Below are 16368 nucleotides of genomic sequence, written 5' to 3'. Positions count from 1 at the left end.
CAGAGGCAAAACAAGCATATTTTTGGCCATGTGTGCTGCTACATATGCTTGCACATATCCTGTTAGGCATACAACATAGTGCAGAAGAGGAGGGACAAAACTGAGCAGGCTAAACCTTAATCCCACTACATTCATCATCATGTTTTCCTTGAGTATTATGGTATGAGAAAACAGTGGTTGAAGATAGCAGCAGCAAAATTATTACATTCGAGTGAAATGAACTCATCTTATTGCCTTTGAAATAGATGCTTCAAAGATGCAGTCAGTTGCTGTATTCAAAGCAACCTTGGTGCATCAAGATGATAATAAAATGGAAATGAGACAGAATTAGGTCTGTTTGCAAGTAAATGGGGTCAAATTGGTATTTACATGCAATGTGTTAGTGATAACTTGGCAATTAACTGTGATAAATCGGGGGAAAGATCTGTTGTCATCTATGCCACCTTATGCTCAGTCCAACCAGAACCTCAGAAAGTCCTCCACAAAAATTGATGCAATTTGACTGCAAAAGAACACAAACACTTTGTAACCTTGCTTTCATATATAAATATATAACCAGATTACAACCAATTGGCAGCCAGTCAAGTCAAGTTCCCTAATGCAAAGAGATTGCAGACAAGTTGCATTCATCAGCAGCATGTTGGCAGTCTGTGCATTTATGAATGAGGCGGCATTTATTTACAAACCTTTGCAAATTTGTTTGTGAGTGATTATTTCTCTGCTGCCTCCCACAAGGCAACCTGTCAAATCACCCTGTGAACAAAACTAGTCACTGAAAAAACCTGGAATTAGTCACCCAACGCAAAAAAATTAAATTCAGTCCCAGTGATTTGTTTTTTTTGTTTATTTATTTTTCCTAGTCACAGTGAGGTTGTCATCCTGTTTTCACTCTAGTGTGACTGGGCCATTACAGATTTCTCTTTGTAGATTTTTGTGTGCATCAAAAAGAATATGAGCATGTGCTTAAAGATCTAACTTCTCATTGTCTTCCTCTGTCTCTTCCCTGCTCTCTCATCTCACCTCCACTTGTAGTTCAAAGCTCATGCATCCAGATACTACCCTCTCCTGTGTGAGATCATGCAGTTCGACCTGATCCCCGAGCTCCGAGCTATCCTAAGAAAGTTTTACCTGCGTATCGGCATCGTGTTTAACATTGCACAGCTGCCTGAGCCAGAGCCTCAGCAGGCCCGTGAGCCAGAGACTGACATGGAGGTTGGGGAGGAGGCTGGGGAGGAGGCCCAGTGACACTGCACCGCAAACAGCCTGGAGCACGAAGCTCTACCGAGGCCTCCGTCGTAGATTTGCGTGGCCGTGCTGGTGCTCTGTGCTGCCTCAGGGGCCTCGGTGTGTTTTTATGCCGAACACTTGATTTAAAAATGGCTGACTGTCAGTCAGCTATCTGTTAACATCCACCCGCTCCCTTAACCCTGTCACCACACACACAGACACGCCTGTACACACAAACAGCCCAGACGGAGTCCTTGCTAACACTATAAAAACATGTCTTGTACCAGGTGTAGCGATGCCTCTACTGGATAAAACTACTGATAACCAACTGACAGTTATCCATATCTCTGATCTGCTCAGAAGGAAGATATAAAAAAAAAAAAGTGTGCTTCTTACTGTATATTTAAAAGAAAGAATGAATGGTTTCAGCAACATGCAAAAAGACATTCTGCAACTATGACAGTGACGTTTGTCACACGTTGATAGTAATGATCTCTCTGTCTGCACTGCAGATGGCTAACATTAGTATGGATAGCCTCTTGGATGATACTAGTTGTACAGATCTGATCTGCCGCTGTGTAATATAATCTTATAACACTAAATTTCTTTTATTTTTGTTTAATTTTTTTTTTCTTCTCTGGATTTGCTGCACTTGATCTGTTTTGTTTTTGTTTTTCAAATGCACTGGAGATTTTACTTTTGTGATAATTTATTTGACTGTACCACCTCCTGCAGATTGTCCTAAACAGTACGATTTGTAATTAAACTAAGACCGCGGAAAGTGATGGGTTAAATTATTCCATTTTATATGTTATGAGGTTTTTAACCGAAATAGACGATAACGGGGCTTCTATAACTGGAAGACGACAGCAAACTGATTCTAGCTGCTTTTTTGAGTCACTAGTCTGTTTTCATGTGAGTTTAGTTTTCACTCTTGTGTACAAAAATCAGAAGTTAATAATATATTTAATGGTTTTTTTTCTTTGGTCTGGGGGAAAGATATATGTATAGAGAAAATGACAAATGTTAGCTGTGCTTTAAGTATGACTGGGGTGCATTCCTGCTCATGGATGTAGAAAACAAAATGTATATGATACAGCAATGTAAAGTTTTCTATGTTGCAAAAGAATATGTACAACTTTCTGTACAATACATCATCTGGCATTCTAATCAGGTTCTAGGTCAATAAAGTTTTTGAACTTGGTTGATTTGAAATGCTGAATCACTGAATTACAGTTGCTGCCAGCTGTTTAATAATGATCAGCCAGGACAACATTACAGTAACATTTTTATTGCTCAAAAACACCATGACTTTATTCATTAACTGAATCCCACCTTTACAAAATTTTAATGTGCTAAATGTAGAAGGTAAAGAGGAATTGGCCACAGTGAGTTTTGTATTAACTGTTTCTTCTGTGATCTAATAGTATTAATGTTTTTACAGAGTCTGGTCTCCAATGAGAGCAAATAGAAACAGCACACAAGTAAAGTGTAAGTCAGTAAAGCACTGCACAGGAAGGACATCAGTTCTCATGAGAACCCTCACCTGCATTTGCAGAAAAGGTGGCTGTGCATTTCCAGTTTAGAGAGCCACCAATGGGAGCGGTGCAATGCAGTGTTTAAGTCTGTGTGGAGCTCCCATCCTGCTGTTTATCCTGTCGCTACAGCCTCACTGCTTTACAGCATCTGACGTTCCGGGCCGCAGCCACAGTTCCGTGGCAACAGTGTCCACAGAGATGCGCCTCCCCATAGCAGAGCCCAGCGACGACACGTCCGCTTCATCACCGGGCAGCCAGTCTGTAGAGTACAGGGGCCTATCCATCACATCTTTTTCTTTTTTTTTAAGGATACTAAAAAACGCTTAAAATTTGGCGTATGTCCATTTTTGTTTATGTATTTTTATTTCTACATTTTGGTTTAGCACCGTCTCAATTTGGCTGAGGCAGCAAAGGTTTAGGTAGAGACTTCTACACATGTTGCTAAAAGCCAACAAGTATATAAAGTGGCACGCTTTTTATGTTTCACTAATTTATAAGGTGTTTAAGATTAGCTCCCACTTGCTATACTAGTTATAAGCCTGATTATTTAAATGCTTCCTGTAGTGAATTCTTTCGTCTTACCTTTTATGCTGTGATCACCAGAGTGGGAGTCTGGCCTCGTAATGTGGCGTTTGTTCTGGTTGTTGAGACTGGGTACTGCTGGCAGATTATCACCCCCCTTGTCAGCCACCTCCTGTAAATATATGCAGAGCTTTGATATCTTAATGATGGTGATCCTTTTGATCTTAGTAAAACACGATGCATATCAGACATACATCATAGTTAAGTCTCCTCCTTGGGACCGTCCTCTCCTGGTGCTCTGCTGATGGTTGAGGGGATCTCTGCTCACGTGCCTCACCACTGTAATCTGACAAAAACCCAATAGCCATGTATCATTTATTGCAAATGTCTTTACAGCTAAACAGATGTTAGGGACCTAAACTTTATTCCGTTTATGCATGCATAATATGAAAATAGTGGGAAAACCCTGAGCTTGAGGAAAAGTATTCAAAAGCCATTAGGCTTTTTTTTTTTTCTCTAATGTACCAATTCCCTGTGCTCTGGGAGTCTGCTATCACCACCCTGCAGCTGGCGTAGTCACCTTGCATCCAGCACTGGCACCAGCTGCAACACAGACAGCTGGCTGGCATGCACCAGTTAGCCTGGCAGAGAAACCAAGAGCTAAATTGGCCTGGCACACAGAGTGTTGTAGAAAGGTATTATGAGGCTGTATGTAGTGGACTTCCCAAACCGTGTCACCTTTATGTAAAACATCTGGTGCTTTTGGGATTTTTTTTCTAAATCTATTGTGTCCCCAGTCATGTGAACACAAGAAGGGAAATAAATGAGAAAGACTGTTTTTACAGACAGACCACGTTCTGCCAAACTCACCAATAAAAGAACTCTCTGATGGCAATATGGGGTTTCTGTGAGTGGCACGTCCAGGGTTCTTGATCTGGGAGGAGACACGAATGCAGACAGAAAACAATAAAATCTCTACAATTAACAAAATTAAGCCATGCAAGACTGAATTATCTGCCAGGGTGAAAGTGCAGAATATAGTTACTGTGTAATGTGCTGATCACTTACAGGATAATAATGACCTAGTTGATGGCCCAAGAAGTCTACAGAGGAAGACAGAAGGAGGAGTTAGAGGACAAACATTTGAAGTGAAACTGATTTGTATTTGCTCACTGACCACCATCTTCCTGTCTCTTCATTAGCCTGATTTTGTGCTGTTGTTCACGTAGAAGGGCCTGCTGCTGGATGTCCAGACTTTGCGCGTCAGCGGGAGGGTCAGGGTACAGGGTTCGAACCTCCTCACGAGATGTCGTATCTGCTGGATAAAAGCAAGCTACGTCACATCAGGGATTGTTACTATAGGGCAGCTCTAGGACAAGCAATTGACTAATAAATTAAATATTTGCATCAGTACAATAATAAACACAAAGCAAAAAAAAAGTGTTTAGTGAAGCCAAAAAACCCATCTAGTCCTTTAACTGTCCGTCACTGACCGATGCCTCTCATGAGATGAAAGTTTTGGTTTAGGTAAAGGGAGATAGAGCACCAATTAAAAGTCTAAACCATTTGGCATCCTCCACACTTATAAGAACACTGACTTCCTCTACGTAATTTAGTATTGAGCGTAAAAGAAGCATTATTAGACGTATTTGTGCTTCTTCTTTCCGTTGCTCCCTTTAGAGGTCGCCACAGTGGATCTGCCTCGATCTCCCTATTTCTAGCATCCTCCTGTGTCACAGCAACCCCCTGCATGTCCTCCTTCACTTCATCCATGAATCTTTTCTGTGGTCGTCTGCAAACATCATCATCCACAGAGACTCTTGCCTGATCTCATCTGTCAGCCTCTCTGTCACCAGTGCAAACAAGAAGGGGCTCAGAGCCTATCTCTGATGTAATCTCACCCCCAACTGTCACTCCCACCGCACACTTCACCATTGTCTTGTTGTGCTATATGCCCTGCACCACCATCACATACTTCTCCGCCCCTCAGGACTTCCTCATGTAGCACCAGAGTTGCTGTCTTGGCACCTTATGATATCCACAAAGACAGTGCAACTCAATCAGTCCTTCTCTACACTTCTCCATCTTATTCCTTTGTAGTTACTCTCTTCACCTCAACCCTGTTCTTTAAAATTGGTACGGTTACACGTCATCTCCATTCCTCAGAAATCCTCTCACTCTCCAAGATTGTGTTAAACACTCTGGTTCAAAAGTCCACAGCCCTCGCTCCTAGACCTCTCGATGCCTCCCGTCTCCATCCTCTTCAGAGTTGCCCTCACTTACTCCTTGCTGATTCTCTAACTCCATTTTCATCCACTTTCTATCATTAATTCCATTCATGAGCTCCTTGAAGTACCCCTTCCATCTTTTCAACACACTCTCTTCACATTAGCACATTTCCATCTCTATACTTCATCACTCTAATCCGGTGGACATCTCTTCCAGCACAATTTCTCTGCCTAGTCATTCATTACAAGTCATTTTCTCCTTAGTGTCCAGCCTCACATACAACTGACTACAAGCCTTTTCCTTTACCAGGGTCACCTCTCTCTTTGCTGTGCACTTAGCCTTCCACTACTCTTTTCTTCAGCTCTCTGACTATCCCGCTTTTTCTTTGCCAGCCTCTTCCCGTGAATACATTCCTGAATCTATTATTGTTTGTGCAATGAAAATTAAATCAGACTTACTGCAGGTTGGAACATTGTAAGAATGCCTGTGGTTCAAAGAAGCATTAAAAGCTGTGTCAAAGCCGTGTCTTTTATTACCTCTGTGTTTAAGCTGGATGAACTCCCTGATGTTTTGCCTGTTAGCATGTGCGTCAGCTGGAGAAGGACTCCTAGCTGAAGACAGGACAGCTTCTCTATGTGCAGATTTAAGGGCATCCGCCCTTGGTCGTCTTCTACACATGAGCAAAGGAGGAAAATCCCAAATTGAACAGAACAACTACCTCTAATAACAAACAAATGTCTCTCTGAAAACTTGGCAGCAGTTCACTATGCAAAATGCTTTCTAGTTGTGCACAGTAACTATAACATTAGCTCCACCTGCTGCACTGTCCTGCAGTGACATAAATTAATTCAGCATTGCTATAAAACAATGAGGGCATTACGCTTGACCCGTACTTGCTAATACATTCCAACGCTTTTATGTTCCCTAAAGCACTGGTCCTTCTGTGTGAGCAGTCTGTGACAAAAGAAAAGCCCAGAAACTGGCACCAGTTCAAAGGCATTTCTCAGATGATTTGCTGTAAACTTGAATACAAGCACAGATTAACAAGTGGCTTGTAAAACATTCCTGTAATTTAGCAGGGAGGGATGCAGTTACTCGACATATCATGCTGGGCCTGGTAATAATGGGTTGAGAATATTATAAGTAGCAACATTGCTACTGTAGAGCTCCACAGCAATTCACTGAGCAAAGACATGGGTCACTTCATTTTTTCCGAGCACAGTAATACATATTTCACTACAAATATCAAATCAAGATCACACTTTAACAGCCCAGAGTTAGTATTGTGTCTTCACCTCACAACATCTGGGGGTTAATTGGGTTAAATTCAACATAGCAGCGTCTCTAAATGACTGATTGTAAGCCTGGCACAAAAATAGAAATCCCTGTTATTTTGGCTCTGTTGTACCTGCACACATCCCCCTGCTGTTCAGTGCTGCCTGACTGCAGTACCTGTTTACCAGATTGTAGTGGGTCTCGTGTGAATCTGTGCGACCCATCTGAACCTCCAGTTGTCGCTGCTCTTTCCTCAGATAACTACAGAGGGCTGACAGCTTTCTGATCACTTCCTGTTGATCATCTGAAGCACGACAGGGGAGTGAAGGCAGAGCAAGGATCGGAAAAATAAATGTTTATGATTTGCACGCACAGAGGTTAAGACAAATCTTACCCTGCTGGCTGGGAATTTTATCGGGTGGTCGGTGGTGCGGTGCTGACACCGAGCGATTCTGTGAATGCATTTTTTTTATTATAGAGTTATCATAAAGGGCAAAATGTGAACATATTTTCAGCCTTTGTGATGAGTTACTCACAGTTCTGGATGAGCGCTGGCTCAAAACAGAGGAGGGCCTAGATGGCGCAAGATTTGCCAGCTTTTTCTGCAAGGTTGGGACAGGCGGAGAGGGCTGCCTCTGCAGGACAACAAGTAAAATGTCATTCTTTGACAAAGACACAGCGAGCTAAAGCACTCCTGTCTTTTCGTGCTCACCGTACCTCATAATTCAACCGTGAGTCTTTCTCCACCCTGGTGGTCTGAGGTACCTTCTTAGTCTCTCTTTCCTGCCTCACCACCTTTTCTTGCTTCTCACGATGTGTTTCAGCTTCATGGATCCAGCCTTGGTTTTTCAGCTTATGCTGCAGAGAGTAGATAAAACTATTTCTCAAAGTCCACTCCATTGTAACGGAACCCACTCTTAACTATAAAGAAGGAGAAATGATGAAGGACTCTTTATAAAAGAAACAAGCTCGTCACCTCAGTCCTCCTTTTCTCTTTCCTTTGCTCCTCCTCATATTCCTCCTGTAAGCGTGCCCTCTCGATGGCCAGCCTCTTCTCTTCTTTCTCCTCCTCAATCCTAATCCGTTCTCTTTCCTCTTCCTGTTTTCTCTTGTTTCCTTCTATCTGTTTGAAATGCATAGTTACAGTTAATTTACAACTTTTTTTAAAAAGTGCTAAGGAATACAGGTTGTTGTAAGTCTAAAAGCATTTCATTTCATCCTGCAGTTGATCAGTACCCTCTTCTATCATCCATCTACAGACTGAGGGCCCGGGCCTACCTGCTGTTTCAGGGCTGCTCTGTAACTGTCCTGCTGTTGAAGTGTCTCATCCTTGAAACCTATAAAGGTGAAAAACAATTTAAAACAGAAAAGACAGAAAGCCATAAGCTATAGATCTACAAAGCATATAAAATGCACAGCCACTGAAATATGAGGAAGATAACATTACCTGTTAGTCGATGGGAAATGGGAGAACTAGTTTCAGTGCCAGGAGTGGGCACAGGATTCCTATATGATGCCTCATTGATCCTGTGCATCTGATTCAGGTCACCTAAAGGCAGCAAAACATTCATTAAAACATGTTACATCGATAGCCGTTGATCAAACATATTAAATTATCTTACCTCCAGTGAACACCATTACAATAAAACTTACTAACAAGGTTGCCTTTTTGGTCTCTAATCGGAGCGCCTCCTCCACTTCTCCCCCAGGGGTTGTATGCCTTCATCTCAGCCTCTATCTTGGCATTGAGTCGTGCTGCTTCTTCTTTCTCTATTCTTCTGTGCTCCTCTCTTTCTTTAATCTGGGCCCCAGACACAATTTTAAAAGGATGAAACCATGACACAGCTACAATAGAACATGTGCTCTCTTCATGGAGCTATAACAATGCACCTGCTGTCTGAGTGTCTCTTGGTAGCTCAGTACACTCTCTCTCCTCTGCTTTGACTTTTCTGCATGAAGTTCTCCAAAAACCAGAGCAGATGCTCCATGTTGATGAGTTTCTCTGGAAGCAGATAGAGTAGCAAATGGCAAGGAGATATAAGTACAGAAGGTAGTGATAGGCATTCAGTTTGTGAAGACCCTCTTCCGGAAGACAGAAAAGATCTACTGGGTTGCTCCTAACAGAGATGAGGGCATTTAACGCAGATTTACTGAATAAAATCTATATTAACATCAACATGCTGAAAAAAATTAACATGTTTTACAAAAAAAAACAAAGGTGCTGGGAAGGTCACTGACTCATTGTGGCCACTGGATCTGAGAGGACGTGTTCTCTGAGACAGAATCTTGGAATTCTCAGACTGCCGATTCCCCCCGGGCAGACCATCTGATGTAGAAAGTACAAAAATATAAGATAAAGAATGCACACGATTCAAGAGCTTCATTAACTATCTGCTGCCACTGACTGCCACAAACAAAGCTCAAATAAAGGGCAGGAATTTGGCAGTAATATTAAAATAGAAAAGAAATAACTGTAACCAAAAACGCCACTCGTATATAGTATTATCATTAATGTTGCCTTAAGCCTTAGAAAAGGATAAACAGAAATGTTATATTTAACATTACTGTTTTCATGAATGTTGCTTTAAGCTTTTCTAAAGCTTAAAGCAACATTCTTGTGATTTGCAAGGAGGTGACAGTTGCGTTAAGTGCAGCAGGTCATCTATCACAGTAAATATAAGGGCTTATTTTAATTTTGTCAATAGGTTGTTGCAGTTTCTTTGTAATGCTGACTTCACACAAACTGGATAGCAACATGTTTTTCAACTCCAGCAATCTAAACATCACCACAGTGAAATCAAACCAGTCGTTGTCTGCTTTTTGTTGTATTTAAAAACTACAGCTTGCTTTAAAAACTGCTGGCAATAATCAACAACATAAGTCTAAAAAAAATGGGGAATAAAAACAAGAAACATTTAGTAAATACATATTTGTGAAAACAGATAGTTACATTACTTGGATTGTGAGGAAGATGAGGATCTAATGGATTCCTGGATCCATAGTAGTAATAATCTGCATCATATGGAGTCTTGTAATTGTGAGGTACAATGGGAGGTAAAGGAGGAGCAACACTCGGAACCCTGAAAAACAGAGTTACCAACACTCCAGTGAGTGTATAGCAGGGCTGCTAATTTTATTCATTTAATCGAAGCAAATGTGAGCTACCTTGGGATGGTCACCTCTCCTAGGATGTTTGAGAAGTCTCTGTGGTAGTCCTCACTAAAATAGTCCAGTGAGGGGACACCTTGCAGTAATTCCATCCCATTTGAAGGCACAGTCTTCCCAGGCAGTTGTGTGAGAGCTGTAATGAAGTCCACCTGGGACTTTCCTGGGGGGGCTCTCTCATCTGCATTCTCAGTGGGTTTGCTATTTTCAAGACTGGCATTTAGGTGCTTCCCTTCGGCCTCTAGATCTTTTCCTAGCTTGTGAAGAACATCCTGGCTCAGGCTGTTATAGTGACGATTCACAGACCCTAGCTGCTGTATCCGGTCAGGCTGGAACAGATTATGTGTGGTCCAGAACACAATCATCAAAAAAAAGACAACATATATATCGAGAATAAGATTGGGTGGCACTTTTTTCAAGAAATTTCTCCAAGACTCCACAAGCTATGAAAGTTATAATAACAAATCCAGACCTGACACAAACATTATGTTTCTGCTGTTTAAAGGTTTTGCTAGCCAGATCTTTTAATGCTATTCTCCTACCTCTTTCTCAGGGTCAACTCTCAGCTCAAGTCTTTTCTCCCTAAAGAAAAAAAAGGACAGAGAACAACGTCACAGGCTTGATGTTGTTTTCTATGTCTTCTGTTTTATTCAGCTGCTCCCTTAGGGGTCTTCACAACATGATCAACAGCCTCCATCTCACCCTATCCCTAGCATCCTCCTCTGTCACACCAACCCTCTGCATGTCCTCCTTCACGACAGCCATAAATCTTCTCTGTGGTCTTCCTCGTTTTCTCCTGCCTGGTAGCTTCATCTTCAACACCATTTGTCCAATATATCTACTATCCCTCCTCTCCACACATCTCATCCTTGCCCCCTCTAACTCTCATCACTTCTCTTCTTAACCTAGCTTCGACAGTTCTTTTCTAGGTTAAGGAGAGAGGTGACCAGCGATCAGTAGTAAGATTTCATGCTTTGTAGATCATAAGGGTTAAGCTAGTTGAAAAGACTCTGATGAAAATGATGATTTTTGAGAATAAATACTTACTCCATCTTCTTCCTCTGCTTTTCAGCAATTTGTCTCAGTAACTCCTGCCTGTATTGTTCTTTCCTCATCTGAGTGATCTCCTGCTCTTCTGTTGCTCCTGCATCAAGACGTAGAGTCATTAAAATACTGCTCAAGTTCTGAAATATGACTTTAATCGATAAATTGCATAAATTATCTGTGTAGTAAGAATGTTTTTTACCTATCAGGAGTCCAGTAGCAAAATCAGCCTTATCCTTCCTGACAGCAGATCTTGCGGCCATCTTCATGCTGGCTGGCACTTGAAGACTATTGAATACAGATACACAAACAGAATGGGGCTCTCCATAAGAGTCACCCAATTACTGACAGCATGTAAGGATAACATCACTGCAATAACTTCCTCTTTAAGCCACACCCAGCTACGATTTTATGTCACACACTGGCTGCACAGCTTTGAGGTCTATAACTCAGAGACAGAGAGCAAATTCTTGTGCTTCATCAATCCAGCTCTTCTAATAAACTCTAGGGTGAGCAATTGTTTGCCTGGAGAAGGGTCAAGGCTCACTCTCTATCACAGCACCACATGTTACCAGGTTACTGAGTGTAGTTCAGGAACAATGAAATGCAACAGCAGGCAAAAGAAGTGCTGAAGAGCAATAGCTGAATATGGCAGCAGATACCAGTATAATTAATTATGGTACTGATGGTATTGATTCTGAAAATTTATGAGACTTTCCAGGGGGATGTTATTGGCTGCCCACGTCTGCACGTGAACACTGTTTCATCATTATAAATCACACTGCTGCAAAACCAGTCGCCCAGGGCAAAGCATCTGTAAGCTAACATTATTCCTAGTGTACAGTTAGGAGCTGAGATCATTAACAACTTTCTAGAAGCAGGGCTCAAAAAAATAAACTTGCTTACTCTGACTTCAAAATTGTATCATTGGTCTTCTGATCAGAAACTGTAGAAGCCGCTGTCTCCTTTATGTCCTGAGAAGCCCTGCCATAGAAACAGACAGGACAGTGAAATTTGGCAGAGGAGCAATCTGATCTCATTTATATGGTAATGGATGAAACTACCAGTAATTCAAATCATTTTCCAGAAAAAAATGGATACTTCTTCACTCTGCACTCTTGCGCTGTCATCTCCTCTTTGTACTCAGGCTCTTGAGTGTGCCTGTCCTTCCTCCTCCTGTATCTCAAATCAAACTCATCCCCTCTGTCAGTGTTTAGCTCGTCTTCAGAGCTGTAGGGCTCGGCTCTGTGGATTTGCCAGCGTCTTCGCCGCCTCTGAACTTGATTCCCGATTTCTCCATCGTTGAACACCTCGGTCAGAGTGGAAGCATCTTTCCTCTCGTTGTGAATGGGGACTATGTTTGTGTGGGTATGCTTGTGATGGGATGACAGGGGGGAGGCAGGGGGAGAAATTTTCAAGCCATCTGAAGCCTGAATCTGTCCACGCTGAGAATGAAAATGTGAGGAAGAAATTCAATGTGAAAAAAGATTTACTTTGTAACAGAGTGCTTTTCATTATTTATCTTTCAAGTACTCAGTGAGCTGTAGCTACCTGATAAATGGAGGCATTTCTAGTGATAGAGAATCCTTTAAAGTGTGGTATAAAAATTGCATGGATTATTGCACCAAACACACTAGTGTTATTGTGCACGATCTGCCTATTGAGTCATCAATCTTCTTACCTTGGGACTGACAGAAGATGTTCTCCTCTTTAGCGTTCTGATTTGAGCTTGTTCTTGGAGGAAGAGGTTGTATTCTTTATTTCTCTCCTCTCTCAGTTTTTCCTGCAAGAGAAAACAAAAAGTCAGAGACAAGCAGCCACACCGCTCAGTTAAGCTCATATGACACTTATAATTTAAGAAAATACAAAACTCAAACAATACCATCTTCTATCCAAAGAAGATACATATTCTGCATGCACACATTCAAGATGAAGATGAGGTTAAGGTTATATTATTTCTGAAGGAGCTGGGAATCAAAACAATAAACCTATAAATAATTTCCAATAGGCATTATCACTCAGACTAAGCACTCTCATGATAGCTTAGATGGATGCTTCAAAATCCTACAATAATGGAGTTTTGGGGATTTTTTATTTTGCCTCAATATTTCAAAAATGCTTGCATCAATACTGATTAACATTCAGCTTGTCGTGCACATATAGACACCTGAAATTGCTCTTAACTTTTGTTTGTAAGTTCACGGTTTTATACAAAGAAAATCAGCTGCCATGAAGCGCGCAGCACTGTGCAGTCAGCAGTTTATATCAGTTCTAGCTGAAGAGCTAAAGCTCTACTTTGATGACCGAACGAATGCAGGCACACCTTTACAGATATCCTCTCATCAATCGGTAGTGACACTCCATGAAGTTGTTGTTGAGGCTGTCTACTTTTCAGATCCGTTTTCTGCAGGAAGAATAAGAGATTTGCTGTGTGTCGGCAAATGCAACACAGAGACAACTTAGTTAAACACAGACATAAACTCACCAGCCACTTTGTTAGGTACACCTGTTCAGCTGCTCATTAATACAAATACCAAATCAGCCAATCACATGGCGGCAGCTCATTGCATTTGGGCATGTAGACACGGTGAAGACGATCACCTGAAGCTCAAATCAAGCATCAGAATGGGGAAGGAAGGTAATCTAAGCAACTTGGCATGGTTGCCGGTGCCAGATGGACTGGTCTGAGTATTTCAGAAACTGCTGATCTACTGGGATTTTCCCACACAACCATCTCTGGAATTACAGAGAACAGTCTGAATCCAGGGAACAGTAGTTCTCTGGGTGAAAATGTCTTGTTGATGCCAAAGGTGAGATAAGGGAAGAATAGCAATGATTGCTTCAAACTCATAGGAAACAAACAGTAACTCAAATAACCCTTTGTTATAACCAAGGTATGCAGGAGAGCATCTGTGAACCTTGAAGTGGATAAGCTAAAGCAGATAGTGGTGGTGTAATGGTGTATGAGATGTTTTCTTGGCAAACTTTGGGCCCTTTAGTACCAACTGATGATACTACATATATACAGCCTACATGATTATTGTTGCTGACCATGGCAATCGTTGTGTGACCACAGTATATCCATCTTCCGATCGCTGATTTCAGCAGGAAAATACTCCACCATGTCATAAGCCAAAATCTTGTTCAATCTATGCCACTTAGATTGGCAAAATGGGTCTAATGTGGCGTTAGGAAGGTATACCTAATAAAGTGGCTGGTGAATGTATTTTCGTAACCATTTCTGATATGTCATTCCAGATAAAAACTTCTCGTGTTCCAGTCAATTTTAAGATTAACATTTAAGATTTATTAAGTCTTAAATGTAACACTAATGAAAAAGAAATGTCTAAAATGCACATTTAGGTGTTTTATTCCATTCTGTCAATTGGATATGTATGCAAATTAGCACGTGTTTAATCAGACACCAAATCTTTTAAATAATTCAGCACAGGCTTCAAAAAAATTGCAGTACATAAAATAATTATCTTTCTCATAATTTTCACTTCGGTGGCACTTACATTAAGCAAAGATTTCCAGTTTTATTTAACTTGATATTCTGACTTTAGATTAATTATTTTTCATATACTGTTTAGTCTACTATTTAACAATCTATTACAACAGTGAATGAAAATAACTCAGTAAAAGGTTTTTATTCTAATGCCTTTGTGTGGTGCTCTGTTGTTTATTTCTGTTTTTTTATATTGAGATCGCTTGTTTTGTTTTGGGTTTTTTTTGTTTTTTTTAAACATTTTTTTTAACTGTACAACTTTTACCTCACTAAGCCAGTTTGTCTTGGCATGTTTTTTTTTTTTTTTTTTTTAAATTTTATTTTTAATAAGCTATTCTGATTTATTTAAGACCTTTTCTTATAGGTTATATATAATATTATGCCTGATGTAACAGTAAATTCCTATTGTTTGGGCTAAATTAACTATATATTATATATTATTTTATGTTCAGATTTTAATTTTATTTATTTATTTATTTTGCGTCATCACACCCTGGATATATAGTTTCTGTAGTCCAGCTGGAGCTCCTGCTGAAGTTTCTGCTTCTTCCTTTCATACTCGGTACCCAGCAGATGACTTAAGCCAATACCTGGGAAATACGGCATATATAGAGTAGACTGTGCAATAAAAACAGGAAACTATTCACTAAACACTACAGGCTTAAATAATGCAGCCAATTCACTACTACAGCCTTGTACAGTACCTCTGTCGGGATTGGGGTTTACTCCTAGAGCTGCTGCTGAAGTCATATTTACAGCATTGTGTAATTTGCACCATCTGACCCTGACTGTGGAGAAAAACTCGCTGAAACACCGATTTGTTTATTAACAAGCAACATGTGATTAAAAGAATTGCTTTTTTTTTTTTTTTTTTACTCACCGGTTGATTAGTTTACGCCTATAAACGTTGCTTCGCAAGTCCTTGATCACATATGGCGGGGAGTTTTCTCTTCATGCTTCTCAAAAAAACGTCCCATCGTGATACACAATACACCCAATAAGGCAAACATTGGACTTACAATGGGGTATATAAACATGCGTGTCTATTTTAAGGCTCGGCTGTAACTCTGGCTAGACAAATAAGAAGCCCAAATAAGATGATATATATCAATAATTCTTAAATTTCCACACACAGCTCAAATCTATCCGACCGATCTTTGACAGCGAGCTAAGCCCAAAGCGTCATTCCGTTGCCATGGGCAACCATGACACAAACCTTCTCCTGGGAGAGGCTAGCAAACACATCTAACACAAACATTCAAGAAAATATATCTAATATAGTCCAAATATTAAGTCTTTAATAACTGCAATATTTAACACTAGGATCTGATTTGCTGTTTCTTTTTAATCGTCTTTAAACAACATAAAACCAGGCAAAGTTTATCAACAACATGTTAATAAACTTAACATACTGCTGTTGTCTAAAAATGATACCATCTAGCCTTAACCAGCAGCCCTTTCGGCTATTTAGTAGCTCTTTAACTTACTAGCTGCTGCCTTTTTCCAGAATAGTATTGCCTAATTAATGAATACTAGCTTTAGTTTTATTGACTCATTAAAAACCTCAGCTCCCAGTATAAGTACAATGCCGAGGCTCTAAGAAAAAAGCCCTCACAGATAGATGTAGGTACCTTTCTAAAAAGCGCCGCTAGATGTCAGTGCGTCCCCAGCGGTTAGTTTGACGTCGTCGCAGGACTAAACCATGGCTTCCGTCACAGGGGTAAATATATTTTAATAAGAGTAATAAATACGATAAAAATATGATCAGTGAATGTAATATCATCATATATCATTGTGTTGTAGTGTTAAGAGATGGCTTATAACAAATAAACGCATCAGTGGTAAATATGTGTAATATGA

The 16368-nt window shown here is 40.5% G+C and overlaps 2 protein-coding genes across 5 annotated transcripts in view; one reads left to right on the top strand and one right to left on the bottom strand.

Moving 5' to 3' along the window:
* arfgef1 (ADP-ribosylation factor guanine nucleotide-exchange factor 1 (brefeldin A-inhibited)) overlaps nucleotides 1-2431 on the top strand; it is a 50830-nt gene extending 48399 nt beyond the window's left edge. The window contains 1 exon segment of the mRNA XM_019363161.2: nucleotides 1033-2431. Coding sequence (XP_019218706.1) covers nucleotides 1033-1245 — 213 coding nt within the window. The 3' untranslated portion in view covers nucleotides 1246-2431.
* Nucleotides 2085-16234, bottom strand: cspp1a (centrosome and spindle pole associated protein 1a). Of its 4 annotated transcripts, none has more exons than XM_019363162.2 (30): nucleotides 16140-16234; nucleotides 15389-15464; nucleotides 15213-15313; nucleotides 15001-15098; nucleotides 13324-13404; nucleotides 12682-12783; nucleotides 12102-12445; nucleotides 11907-11984; nucleotides 11203-11288; nucleotides 11004-11100; nucleotides 10499-10538; nucleotides 9957-10285; nucleotides 9747-9871; nucleotides 9030-9117; nucleotides 8682-8793; nucleotides 8445-8592; nucleotides 8239-8340; nucleotides 8070-8128; nucleotides 7768-7914; nucleotides 7509-7649; nucleotides 7328-7426; nucleotides 7186-7243; nucleotides 6969-7095; nucleotides 6053-6186; nucleotides 4465-4605; nucleotides 4356-4390; nucleotides 4158-4221; nucleotides 3542-3633; nucleotides 3348-3459; nucleotides 2085-3024 (listed from the first exon to the last, which is right to left on the bottom strand). In XM_019363162.2, exons 3-30 carry the CDS (start codon nucleotides 15256-15258, stop codon nucleotides 2897-2899), a joined length of 3213 nt encoding a protein of 1070 aa, XP_019218707.1. In that variant the 5' UTR covers nucleotides 15259-15313; nucleotides 15389-15464; nucleotides 16140-16234; the 3' UTR covers nucleotides 2085-2896. The 4 variants fall into 4 exon arrangements, 3 of the variants coding, with proteins under 3 accessions (XP_019218707.1, XP_013123796.1, XP_005471879.1); XM_013268342.2 differs by having other exon boundaries at nucleotides 15213-15296; XM_005471822.4 differs by lacking the exon at nucleotides 16140-16234 and having other exon boundaries at nucleotides 4465-4602; nucleotides 15213-15296; nucleotides 15389-16130.
* Nucleotides 16235-16368: the final 134 nt, after the last annotated feature.

Source organism: Oreochromis niloticus, linkage group LG9 (assembly GCF_001858045.2).
Source record: "Oreochromis niloticus isolate F11D_XX linkage group LG9, O_niloticus_UMD_NMBU, whole genome shotgun sequence".
Classification (NCBI taxonomy): Eukaryota; Metazoa; Chordata; class Actinopteri; order Cichliformes; family Cichlidae; genus Oreochromis; species Oreochromis niloticus.
This window is presented reverse-complemented; position numbering and strand designations above follow the sequence as displayed.